At 38.7% G+C, this 13,302-nt stretch overlaps 1 protein-coding gene across 4 annotated transcripts in view; it reads right to left on the bottom strand.

The window, feature by feature from the left end:
• SIPA1L1 (signal induced proliferation associated 1 like 1) overlaps positions 1–13,302 on the bottom strand; it is a 200,803-nt gene that overhangs the window by 50,242 nt on the left and 137,259 nt on the right. For all 4 annotated transcript variants that reach the window (XM_071427213.1, XM_071427211.1, XM_071427214.1 and 1 more), the window contains 3 exons: positions 11,059–11,189; positions 10,253–10,441; positions 3,835–4,009 (listed from right to left, as the gene is read on the bottom strand). In XM_071427213.1, the coding sequence (XP_071283314.1) occupies positions 3,835–4,009; positions 10,253–10,441; positions 11,059–11,189 (495 nt within the window). The remainder of the gene's footprint in view (positions 1–3,834; positions 4,010–10,252; positions 10,442–11,058; positions 11,190–13,302) is intronic.

Below are 13,302 nucleotides of genomic sequence, written 5' to 3'. Positions count from 1 at the left end.
TAGTACAGAAACCTACCATTATTAGCTTAGTTTATAATCTTATCAAATTGATAAATTGTGAAATTCCCAGCTCATATTAATCAACTTCCTTTATTTCCCTCATCAACCACACTACCATTCTGTTAGACCCACAGTCCTTGTTACCAGGCCTAGCATTATCAAGCTGATCCCACTTACCAATGTAAAATAAGACTAAGTGAGGGGGAGGGAAATAAAGCATACATTACAACTGGAAAAGAAAGTAAATTGACTGAAGTTATAATTTGAAAGATCACTGTGATGTTTATTACTTTAAAGTGATGCCCATAATCTTCCTAGTCACTGTGGGATAGGTGACATTTTCAAGCTCTATTTCCTATCCAAAGTCTGCAGGCTGCCAGGAGATAGACTGTTTCCCCTCTGGTAATTCTAGAAATAAACAAACAAAACTTGAAAAGTAGCATCTCTTTTTCACAGTGGTACTGGCAGAGATCCAAAACTAAAGCCCTTGAAGGATGCAATACACTTAAACAGGCTTTCAGTTACTAGTATACATGAGATTCCTCCTTTTAAGGAATTGGCTCTGTTATGGACACGTATAATTAGGATCCTAGCTCTAAATTTCTAGTAATAACTGTTCTAAAACTGCCTTTTGCTAAAGCAACTTTACTTTTCTAAATTTTCATAAATTAAAAATATTGTGACTATTTCCAGAGTACATATACAAATCAGCTCATCTCCATGCAGAGAAAAATCTTTCCATGTCTTACATCATGCAACTGCTTTCCACAGCTTAGAAAGTATTGTCAAAGGTACAGAAAGTAGCCAAGTAGTCTACATGGAGTTGACCTTTCTGACAAGTCAATGAACAGACATTTGTTTTTAAGCACATCTTCACAATCAACTATGCTGCCACTGAACACAATCCTGGTGCATGAAAATTTCCTGAGTAGTGAGACTGCAAGAACTATTTCAAGACAGAGCTCTCTAGCAGCAAAAGAGCAGAGAGCTAGAAGATGGAGAACCTCAGTTCCTAGCTGTAGACCTAGCTGTTTCAACAAAACCTATAAACCTAAGTCACAGTAAAAAATCACAACCCCTCCTTTGCAGGTCTCTGTGTTAAGGCCAACACAAAAGGACCAACTGATTACTTAGAGTGGCAACTGAAAATGTATTGCCTGGCTGTATTATGCTCTACATATATATATATATATCTATCTATTCCTTGCACTTGAGATGCAGCTCTTGTGACCATCTCTGGTCTTTAGCATTTCCCCCTACCATTAAGTGGCTTTCCCCCCCCCCCCCCCCATTTCCTGTGTGGAATATGCTCTAAGTGTTTCCAAATGCAGCTATCCAAAGAGCTGAGTGTTGTGCCCCCAAAGCACCTTCTCTTTCAGCATTTCCATCTGTGCTTTGCAGACTGGCAGAAAGGAGAACATACCACCATCAAGATCAAATTAGAAATGTTTGCTGCTATTGTTCACATTTGCTGTTGTCCAGACCTACTCATTAAGAACTCATGCATGCTCACACGTAGTCATGTGTTTTCTCAATAATCCTGCGGGCAATTAACTGGAAAGATTTCAGACAACTTAAAAGAGTTCCTAAGCAGTTCTGGCTGATAAGGTTCCACATATGTGAGGCTGTAAACCTTGACTGAAAGAAAATGTAGGAAATCCTTCATGAAAAGCAGCAGTTTCCACTTAAGCGGATTTCCTGTCCTCTATGGTCACACTGAAGTGTTCACATAAAGACGTTTTGTATTTTTAGATACAGAATGGAGCTCAGTGGGTCTACTGGGCCAAGTGAAAAAGATATGCCAGCTCTCAACATGGAGGAGAAACCTTCATTACAAGAAGATAACTCTCAAAACCAGGAGAGAGTCAGTCAACTTAAAGATTCCATTCAACAGGTGCTAGATTGTAGTCCATAAACTCAAAACCTGACAATATTCTTTCCTCGAGTGAGAAGCAAGAACAAGGAATTCAAAACATCCCTGGAAAATGCTGCTGTTCAGAAGAAAATGCAAAAGTACTTAAAAGACATTTAGAGCTTTCTTGGGTATATTTGAGCAGATGAATCAACTCAATTATATAGCATTTACACATACTAGAAACCAGTGTGTGTGGACTGACAGCAAAATATGGGTTATTTTCCTTTTTTTCATATCTTAACTAACCGGGAAGAAAGGGAAGAGAGGATCTTGCTTTAACAACTGAAAGTAACAATGTCACAGTATAAAACCAGAAGGTAAATAAATGTTTTCTCTGTTTTCCATACCCATGTAATTTTTGACCTATCTCATCTTTATAACCAATAAAATTACAGTTCAGAGCTGCGCAAAAGGAAAACTCACCTTGAGAATTGTAAGTATTTCCTACAAGAGAGCTGATGAGGGACTTCTCCCAAGGACATGTAGTAATAGGACAAGGGGGAATGATTTTAAACTGAAGAAGGGCAGGTTTATATTAGATATTGGGAATAAATTTTTTACTGTAAGGGTGGTGAGGCAGTGGAACAGGTTGCCCAGAGAAGCTGTGAATGCCCCATCCCTGGAAGTGCTCAAGGCCAGGCTGGATGGATCTTTCAGCAACCTGCTCTAGTGGAAGGTGTCCCTGCCCATGGCTGGGGGGGTTGAAATGAGATGATCTTTCAGGTCCCTTCCAACCCAAACTGTTCCTTGTGTCTGTGAAATGCTCTCAAGGGAGGAACTACAACAGAGGGAATATAGGTATTGCAAGTAAAAAAAAGCAGGCTCAATGTTAAATATCTGCAAAATAGGTATTAATTCAGGTTTAAAACCAACGGAGGCTTTAGAACCCTCTGACAATTGATGATTAGACTGGTCAAGAACAGCCTGAGGAGATGGCAATGCAATTGCTGTAGGAATTAAGGACAGAAGATACAATGATGGAGCATTAAAGCACAGCAAGGTACTCTATTTGTTCCAGAAGACCCATGACAAGACCACAGCTTCTGCTGCACTAAAGCTGATTAATGTTTTCCAGCTTTCATGAATCAAACTCCTTATTTCATTTCCTTTGCTACAAGTAAGCCAAATAGCAAAAGATCTCCATAGGAACTGTAGTTCCAGTACTCAAAGAAAAGGAACACAAGACAAAATTTCCCCAAGTAATTCAAGCAGATCTACAAATTGAATGCAGCATGTGCTAGCTGATAAACAGGTATTTCACGTGACTGATTCCAAATGCAGGGAGTTTCTTTTATAGTTACGGTCACCCAAGATCATCTTACCACTGCATTTTGTTGCAATATGTTGTACAGTTAGAGCTGATAACATAGCTGCCAAATCCAGTTCATTTCCATAACTCAAAAAATAAAAAGCACAGAGGGAGGAATACATTTGACAGAATGACTAAGACAAAACTGCCTAGAAGAAAAACTGCATGCAACAGACATCAGAAAAGCAGTATATCAATTTTTCAAGGTGGAGTGACACAGATGGGTTCGTGTCTCATTTTGGAGACAGTCTATAAGTGCATAATTTTAAAAAGAAAAGACATACCAGCTGTATTGATTAGCTTTAAGACAACACACTGATGATAGATTTGCAATATCAATAATTGTTCCATAATTACTGATTACTGGTTTCTTTTTGTAGCTTTATTGATAATTTCATACCAAATCAGTGCAAAAATCAAATTATTATCAGAGTTGTGAGACCATATGAGAGTACAGTTAAATTACACATGTGCTCTGCTTTCACTTATATTAAGCAACTGCCTTCCTACAACTAAGATGTTATTTTTAAGAACTCTTCAAAAAGGCAGTTAGCAACCATACCAAGCATTTTATTCACTTAAGGGGGAAAAAAGAACGAAAAAGTCTTACTTTTTGTATCCAGCTGAGCACGGTACTTGTCAAATCCCTTGAGTCGAACTCGCTCTCCCAAGAGCTGAAGAAACTCCTCAAATGCTGGACCTGCTGATTCATTATTGTACATTTCCTCTTCTGTGCTTTGCCCAGCTTTGCAGTACATGATACCCACCTTAAGCTGGTAACTTAACTGCAAAAGGAAAAAGATGAAAATTTTATGTGTATACCAAGTGATGAAGAAACTTAGGCACTGAATTAATTTCCCACGTTTTCATAAATCCATAATTCACAAATGAAAAAATACCTAATATTCAGTCTAATTTCAAAAGTTAGTCTAGTTCCAAATACTTTCATTGTTTTCTACTGTAACTGCCTCGATGATGGCAGATTTAATCTGAAGATGTCAAAATGCTTTCTGAAGTGAAACAAACATGAACGTTGCTTATTTTCAGGAGGACAACACCACAGCTTTCAAGTGAATGCCCAGCACTGAGCCACATGGGAAGCATTGGCTGAGAAATGCCAGGAACTTGGCACTCACTGACTGCTACCATGGCTGCCATCCTATGCTAAGCCTTCCATGCAGAAGGGTAGGGCACATCATGTGCTTGCTTCTTAAACAAGTGACCAAATGAAGTCTCTCTCATTTCGAGGAGAAGATCGAAATTACTCACCTGTTAGCACGTTCGTCTATTCACAATGATGAAAGACTTCATGGCATTCAGTTGGCCCTCCCTGACTTAAATAGGATGATAATAACAAAAAAAAACCCAGCTAAATTGAAAAATTCTGGTCATACCTTGAAGGTACTATTTACTAGCACAGATCTTCAAATACACTTGTGCTTTTCATTTCCATTTTCCCCTCTAATTTGGTAGTTGATCTTCCTAATATAGCAGAAACTAAAGATGCAAATAAAGTAATTTTTTACCCAACTATAATTGTGATTCCTCAAAGCAAATTGTTTCTACCAATTCCAAATTGATACATACACACACAAAAAAGGAGTACACTGGCATCATTTACATCTGGACTACAGATAGACAAGTCACAGAAGGGAAGAAAGCAGCATCCACAGCCATTTACTGCTGTCTCCAAAACCAATTTCACAGGCAGGAACTCTGATTGAAGGAGCACAAGGGAGAGCCTTGGATTATGTGCATGTAATTCATCCAGTAGAAATGCATCCTTATTGTCCAGTAAATAATCTTTCCTCCCACACATGAATTTTTGCAGAGGCTCTATATCAAATAGACTAACCACATATGCCAGAAAGAAATTGTAAGAAAATCTATCACAACTGGTATAAGATTCACAAGTTTGGACTACAGATTACTGGGAAGTGAAAACAGTTATTTGCAAGTGCACTGGAAGCAAAGTTATCTAAATATACTGTAATTTGCTCTCAGCAGATTCTATCCCAAGCCATGAGGCAAAGGATTTTGAACTTGCTAGGATGATGTGGACACATAATGAAACTGAAATTTACTAATTTTTACCTATTATATTTATGGTGGGATAATTTAAAGGCCCTCAGAAGTGGTCCTAGTCTGTCTCTAAAGAAAGCAAATTTTAAAATTTAAAAACTCAGGACATTGCTATTTTACTGTACTCTTCCTTTACCACAAAGGATGAATGATGATGGGGATTAAAGTATTAGCAGCAGGAAAACAAGGAGGGAAAAAGAAGAGTAAGGATAACCTGGCTTGTTTACTCCTGCTGAAGAAGTCATTATATAAAAGTTACAGTTCTAGGCTGCTTTTTTTTTCCCCACTACAGAATATCCCTTATTTTATCAGCTGACACACTGACTTGCGTCTTCTAAACACATCCAAATTCCTTATGACAAAACTCAAGTACAGCACAAAATCATGAACTGGTTTGGGTTGGAAGAGATCTTAAGGATCATCCAGTTTCTAAAGTCCTGACATGGGCAGCAGGGACACTTTCTACTAGACCAGGTCTGGTCTACTACATCAGACTTACTCAAATTCACATCCAACTTGACTTCTAACACTTTCAGGGATGGGACATGCCCAGCTTGGCAATCTGCTCCAGTGCCTCCTGCTGACACATAGTGAGGGAGGAAGGCTGGTGAGAGGTGGCACTGCTGCCATTCCTGCCAAACAACTGTCATCACTTTCCATACCATCAGTGGCAGGTCCTGTCTTGGACCATTCAGGCATCTGCTGCTCAGATGGGCCTTCTCCAGTCCCACAGAAACAGGATGGATGCAAGTGCTTCATGGAACCACAACACCTTAGCTGTACTGCAAACTACAATACCTTCTAGTAATTTCACTTAAAGAAGTGAGGACAAAGAAAATTATTCTCATGAAACACACTTGCACTATTAAGCTTCAACTTTACTTGAAGGAAGTATTTTCAAGGGCATAAATATAAATGGGATCTGCAGCACCAATGAGCAAGCAAACAACCGTGCTTTATTGCTTTGAAAATGTCAACTAAACAAGGACTATGCAAAGAGCAGGATATGCCTTCTAGCTGTGTTCTTAGATTTGCTAATTTTTTTGGGGGAAAAAAAAGTTTCCTTAAGGACAACGCAAGTTGGCATTTCTGAATCAAAAAGAGCAGATCTGGAGAACAGCATACAGTCCCCATTATTAAACCTTCTGATAAACCTAGTCCTTAGAAGTGTATTAACTACAAGAAAAAGCTAAAAAAGAAGTTGAAGCATGAATTCTGTCGTGGTAAAACTGCTAAAGTAACATCTTCATTTTAATAATCTGAAAGTATTTACATATTTATATACATGGGAAAAGTGCACTTTAAGTATTTATCCAGCACCCAGTAAAGACAGCAGAAAGTATAGCTTGGATTTAATCAGTCAGCAAGTTTCTTTTATGGAGCAGGAATTATATTAAGAACCAAGTGACATTTCACAGTATTTGTGTGAATGAGGAATTGCCATAAAGACTAGCTTCAACTGAAATAAATCAGTAATTGCCCTAATATTCAAATTTTTAAATCATATTTGGAAGCAAAGTTAAGAGTAACCTACCATGAGCTCTGCATTCAAGACAAAGATTAGTAGAAGGTGATTAGCAAAGAAGGCAGTGCAGCCCTAGGAAATGACTGGATTGCTGTTTAACACAGAACTATTCAAATGAATGCATTTTAATAAATCCAATAAAAGAACAGCTAGGTGACAAGCAGTGGGGACCATATGTATGAACAGCAGATGTTACCACTCTAGCAATCTAAGAGGAAGTAAGGAACGAGCAACTTTCACAGACACCACCAGTACAAAACTAGGGCAAGAAAAATATTCCCATTCTAGCACTGAATGACATATGCAGATATTGAAAGAGTAGAAGAGACAGAGCTCAGCCATAAGAGTGATATGAAATGCAGAGAAAATATGTTGCAGTGAAAGACTTGAAAAGTGCAATCTGTTTAGTTTATCATAAACAAGACCAACAGATGATATAATCACTGCATACAAAAACCTTTGCTGGAAAAAAAATCTCACACCAAAATGACTTTTAAAAATGTAGCAGGGAAAAATATCAGAAGTCTTAAAGCTGAAGGCAGATAAATTTAAATAAAGAAGTGTAAATTCTTAATCATGAAAACAAGCAACTGCTTTAAGACCTCACTCAAATATAAAAAAGACATCTTATTCTAATGAAAACCAATGTGTACACATTTGGCTCAGTGAAGGGGTTCCTGGGTGAAATTTAGTGGCTAAGTCAGGCTAAAGGTGACTTTATAATCTTAACTCTTGAATTTACAAAACATTTTATCTGCTATATCAAACAGGCACCTGCTCATGCTGTAATGAAACAGTGTGGCACTCAGCAAGAAGAAGTGATCAACATTCTGTGCACTTAATTAGTAGAGCAGCTGCTACCCAATTTTTGTTAGCTTAGAATTGAAAAAATGCAGCTTATAATTAGTACAGAGTGTACTTATCTTTTTTGCTAGAAGTGTCAAACTGTTTCATTACCACAAAAACAGAAAATACTTTGATGCACATAATAAAAATTCAACTATCACTTGCCCTTAATGATTTTCAAAAGTTTAAGTACTAGAAAGCCATACTATGAGAGCTTAATAACATACAGGATATAAACTAAGAATAATTTAACCTCACAGTTTTCTTAGATGTCATAAAATCATAGAGTGGTTTGGGCTGGAAGGGGACCTTAAAGATCATCCAGCTCCAATCCCCCCGCCATGGGCAGGGACACCTCTCACTAGACCAAGATACTCAGAGCACCATCCAACCTGGCCTTCAACATCTCTAGTAATGGGGCATCCACAGCTTCTCTGGGCAACCTGTTCCAGCTCTCACCACCCTCACAGCAAAGAAAGTTGTCTTTATACCTACTCTAAACCTACTCTCTTTCAGTTTGTAGTTATTTCTCCTTGTCCTGTCACTCTTGTGCTCTTGTAAAAAGTCCCTCTCCCTCTTTCTTACAGGCTCCCTTCAGGTACTGGAAGGCCACACAGTTGGGTCACCCCAAGCCTTCTCTTACAGGGTGTACAATCCCAGTGCTCTCGGCCTTTCCTCACAGTAGAGATGCTCTGTCCCTCTAATCATCTTGCTGGCCTCCTCTGGACTCATTCCAACAGGTCCTTGTCCTTCCTGTGCTGGCACCCAGAGCTGATGCAGCCCTGCAGGTGGGGTTTCAGCAGAGCAGAGGGGCAGAATCCCCTCCCTGGCCCTGCTGCCCACACTGCTCTGGATGCAGCCCAGGACACGTTTGGCTCTCCAGGCTGGGAGTGCCCATGGCTGGGTCATGTCCAGCCTCTCACCCACCAGCACCCCCAAGTCCCTCTGGGCAGGGCTGCTCTCAATCTGTTCAGTCTCCAGCCTGTGAATACCAGAGGTGCAGAATCCAGGTGCAGGACCTTGCCCTTGGTCATCTTAAACCTCCTGAGATTCCTATGGGGCCACTTGCTGAGCTTGTCCACATCCCTCTGGGTAGCATCCCATCATTCAAGCATGGCAACTGCACCACTCAGCTTCCTAATTAGATTGAGTGCACCCTCAGCAATGTCATTAATTAATCGAGATATTAAATCCCACTATGAACCTGAGATACACCAGTTGTCCCTGATGTCCACTGTTACTCTCAGCCATTGACCATTACCCTTTGGATGTGACCATCCAACCAATTCCTTATCTATCTAACAGTCCACTCATCAAATCCATCTTTCTCCAATGCAGAGAAGGATGTTGTGGGGGACCATGTCCAAGGCTTTACAGAAGTCCAGAAGAACAATATCCATAACCCCTCCCTTGTCCACTGATGTAATTACTCCATCTTAGAAGGCCACTGGGTTGGTCAGGCAGGATTTGCCCTTGCTGAAGCTGTGCTGGCTGTCTCAAACCCACCTCTCAGTCCTCCATGTGCCTTAGCAGAGCTTCTAGGAGGAACTGTTCCATGACCTTCCCAGGCACAGAGGGGAGGCTGACAGGGTGACGACTCCCAGGGAATCTTCCTTCCTGCCCTTTTTAAACAGGGGTACAATGTTTCCCCTCTTCAGTTTCCTGGGACTTCCCTTGACTGCCATCACTTTTCAAATGCCATGGAGAGTGGCTTGGCAACTGCATAAGCCAATTCCCTGAGGACTCTGGGACGTATCCCATTAATCCAAATCCCATTACCTACATTCAGTTCATCAGGTGGCCATGAACATGATCTCTGCAGTGGGAGGGACCCAGTCCCCATCCTGGGTCCATCCACTTAAGAGGCATGGGAAGAAAGGTTGCCAGTGAGGACTGAGGCATGCACACAGCTATAAAATGTCACTACTGAAGTTTATAACCATAAAATTCACTTGAGTCATGGACTTCCATTTTTCTAAGTCAAAGCTGTAGTGCTACGGAGCCTTGGTCCTATCTTTAAAAGACAAAGAGACTATCACCTCATTGAAAATTTTTCATATGAAGAAAGTCTTAGAATATTTTGCCATATAGTTTGTTCCAGGGGAAAGAAAAAAAGAACACCAACAAAACAAAACAAGACAGGCAGCACCCTGGTCATGGTTTAGCCAATGCACTATTACAGTGAAACATTTAGCACCATGGGAGACTTCTCTTCTTAGTATAATAGCAATAATAAAACCACACAGTTTTTATAAAAACCTCCTTCCCACAGTCTTTGAAAAACCATGCTGTACTCTCTTTTAAAGGAAATTTAAATTAACAACTGCCATAACATTAATCTAAAAATTTAGGCTACCCAGAGACATGAACTTGATTTCATACATCCCAAATGTTCTGCAAAAGTTGGGGGAAATAAATGCAATATAACTCTCCTTACAGATGACAAGTTTTACTTTAAATGAGAGATTTCAACAGACTTACTCAAATCATATAAACCTAAAAGATCATTTTGCAACTCATAGCAATAATCTGACAGATTAAGATCTTTTGTTTAATTCTGTAACTCTGCACTTACCCCTTGCTCATCAAGCTTCATAAGCTGTTCTGTGACTTTTGGGGTGTTGAAGGCCAGCCTTAAACAATGGATATTCAGCTCAGGAACCACATACTCCAGCACTTCTTTTAGGGGAAGTCCCCTGGCTGTGCAATGCTTTGCAGTAGAAGGGATAGCATCTTCCAGCACGGAGCCTCTTAATGTCATGAGCTATGCATACAAAGGAACAACAGCCCATATATTGAGTTATGCACTGAGACTGACCAGCATTAGCAGTGCAACCAGACCTACTATTTTTCCAATTCTCAGTAGAGATCGAGGACATTAAGGAATTTCTGTTAGCATGAGACCAACACTGATACACAAAAATTCCACTCATTGGTAACAGTAATCAGAATATTTGAAAGAATTAATCGGATTTAAGTTTTACAGGAAACTACTACCTGGGAAAAATCAGTATTACTACAGTATTTCTATACTATAGAGCATTTAAAAGTAAAAATGACATTTCTCAGGTCTACCCACTGCCATACATAAAAGTGAAGAAGGCAATTTCCCTCCTCTTGGCTTGCTTCTAGCTAATATATCTCCTGTAAATTTCTGAAAAATTAACCAAAACAACCATCAGCGTTTCCTCTGTACTGGATGTTACGGAATAACTCACATATATTCTGTGCCAGATAAACATGTAGCATGATTCTGTCAGGAGGTTCCCAGATTATACAGAAATCTATTATCAATGCTGAAAAGCACACACACTCCACATATTGGACCTGGTTTTGCCTTCTCACTTCTAGTTTCTTTTCCTATCCCCCTGGACTGCTTACCTCACTGGTTCTGAATATGATCCGGTAGTTATACTGAGGTCCATTTTCTTTGATTTCCTCAGGCTTCTCTCTTCTTATACTCACAGCTACTGGACCCAGGTTCTCATCTGCCCCAAAATAGTTCCAGTGTTCTTGTATACAAGAGAAAAAAAAAAAAATAGAAGTCTGTCTTACTTCTTACACTTCAACTATATTTCCATGCTTGATTGTTACACTGGAAATAAACTGCCAGCTCCATGGAGCCAATAAGAGCATGTCTTCAAGTGGTACCAGGATGTCATTCTTGTGCTTCACTTCTCTTGTGAGCTCCAATTATACAAAAAGGCTGAAATTCAACATGGCATATCTGCTTAAATAGGCTCAAAACAGGATATACCTCTTTCATCACCTTTTATATTACCATCTGTTGCGTTCACGCTGAACTAAAGAAGCACTGCAAATTTCCCCCCATAAAAACAAAGGGAAGGAAGCTAAATGCACTAAAGTGGGAAACTCAACAACCTATGTTAAAATAGAAATGTCAAACAACTGTACTTAGACAATGATGTAAATTATTTTTGTTTGACTGCTTTTTGCTTTTTCCATACACGTTACTCAGTTCTAAAATGGGAAAAACTGATGAAGCTGAAAAAGAAGTTAAAGGCTTGTTCACAGTAAAAATATCAAATTATAGCACCACAGAAAAATAAAGCACAAGAATAAAATTACTAGCATAAATATTGAACAGTGAAGTATTCAACAACCCTTAAAAGTGCTGAGAGTTCAGTTGAAAACCAGTCCAGTGGGGAAGGCAGCAGAGAGGACAATACAAGATTGGTAAAATCACTCACTAGCTGAACACCAGATTCTTTGAAACACATTTTTATATTTGTCTAACTATAGACATGTAAAGCCAAGCTTTACAAGAAAAAAGTTAGAAAAGCACAAAGTTTCTTTTCATTTTTAGAAAACCTTTACAAAAACCAAAGCTCAACAATTTTAGAAACTGATGTTGAAGGCTCTTCTGTAGAACTTTTTGAGCATTACAAACTATCTTGACAGAGGTATAGCACCATTAATGCAGCAACATATAAACAAAGCTGCAAATATCTTAAGTGACTGCTGAATTTAAACATATATTCCCTAAAAGCAAATGTAAGAGAAAAGTAAAAAAATTGGAGTCAAGCACTGTGCAAGAAAAATAAGTCCCATGTCATCAGTATCCATAAGCTGCATAGAGGAATAAATTTATACATGCACAAAAATAGAAAGTTAGAACCACCTAAAAATACAGCAATTCAAAGAAATGTGAAATTCAGTGATATAAAGAAAAGATGTAACTGCCCTGACAGGAAATGTAACCATATTGCCTTTACTACATATAGATTACTTGTCATTCTTAAAACAACAATTTTAAGTAAGAACTTTAGGAGCAATCCAATATGAGTTATTCTACTACAGAGAGAAAATGTAAAGTATTTTAACATCATCAAGAACTGCATCTTTAAAGATAATAAAAACAGATTATTTCAATATACTCCATCTAAAATGAATAGCAATCATTTTTCCAATTAATAATACAGTTAAAAAATTAGGAGCCTCATTTTTTACTCTAATTCTTTTAAAACTTATAGTTACTGGTTCTTACAAAATCTCCCTCCAACATACTAAGTGCTTTCACACAGCTGTCCAACACTTTAAGCCCTTGGGGGTTCTAGTCAAGTCCCCAGTGTCTGGTATTTTATTATCCTTCACTCAGTGTCTTCTGTTTAAGATTTCAGAGCACGCAAGACAGCATTAAAGACATGCTTGCAGCACTAGAAGACTTGTTTTCTACCAAATTTGTCTGCCAGTTATGAAAAGCCAATACTTTAAACAAAGGTAATTAAAATTCAAAATTCTTTCAGTATCTCTTGGAATATTCTGTAAATATTGTCATTAAACTTTGAGTGGCTGACCTGTGAGTGGGAAAATTAGTAACAAATTAGATTATCTATATAACTAATTACGTTTTCATACTAGTCCACAAATATGAGGCTTGTAAATGCCAGAGATGTTCTGTTGTTCAACATTTCAAACTATCTTACTAGCACCCTAGCCTCTCTTTCTCCTGCATTACCTAGTCTGGCTTTTCACCAGGATGTTTATAGCTCACCAAACAGTTCATAGCAGACAAGGTCAATGCAGAAGCAGCACAGTCCTGGAGAAAGTTAGACTAATTTTTGAATCAGTATATTATGCAGCTTCCAAAACCTGAGGTAACTT

The sequence above is a fragment of the Agelaius tricolor genome, unplaced genomic scaffold (genome assembly GCF_023055355.1).
Source record: "Agelaius tricolor isolate 1412-34295 unplaced genomic scaffold, bAgeTri1.0.p SCAF_5, whole genome shotgun sequence".
NCBI lineage: Eukaryota > Metazoa > Chordata > Aves > Passeriformes > Icteridae > Agelaius > Agelaius tricolor.
The sequence above is the reverse complement of the archived record's forward strand: the minus strand, read 5'-3'. Positions and strand labels throughout refer to the sequence as shown.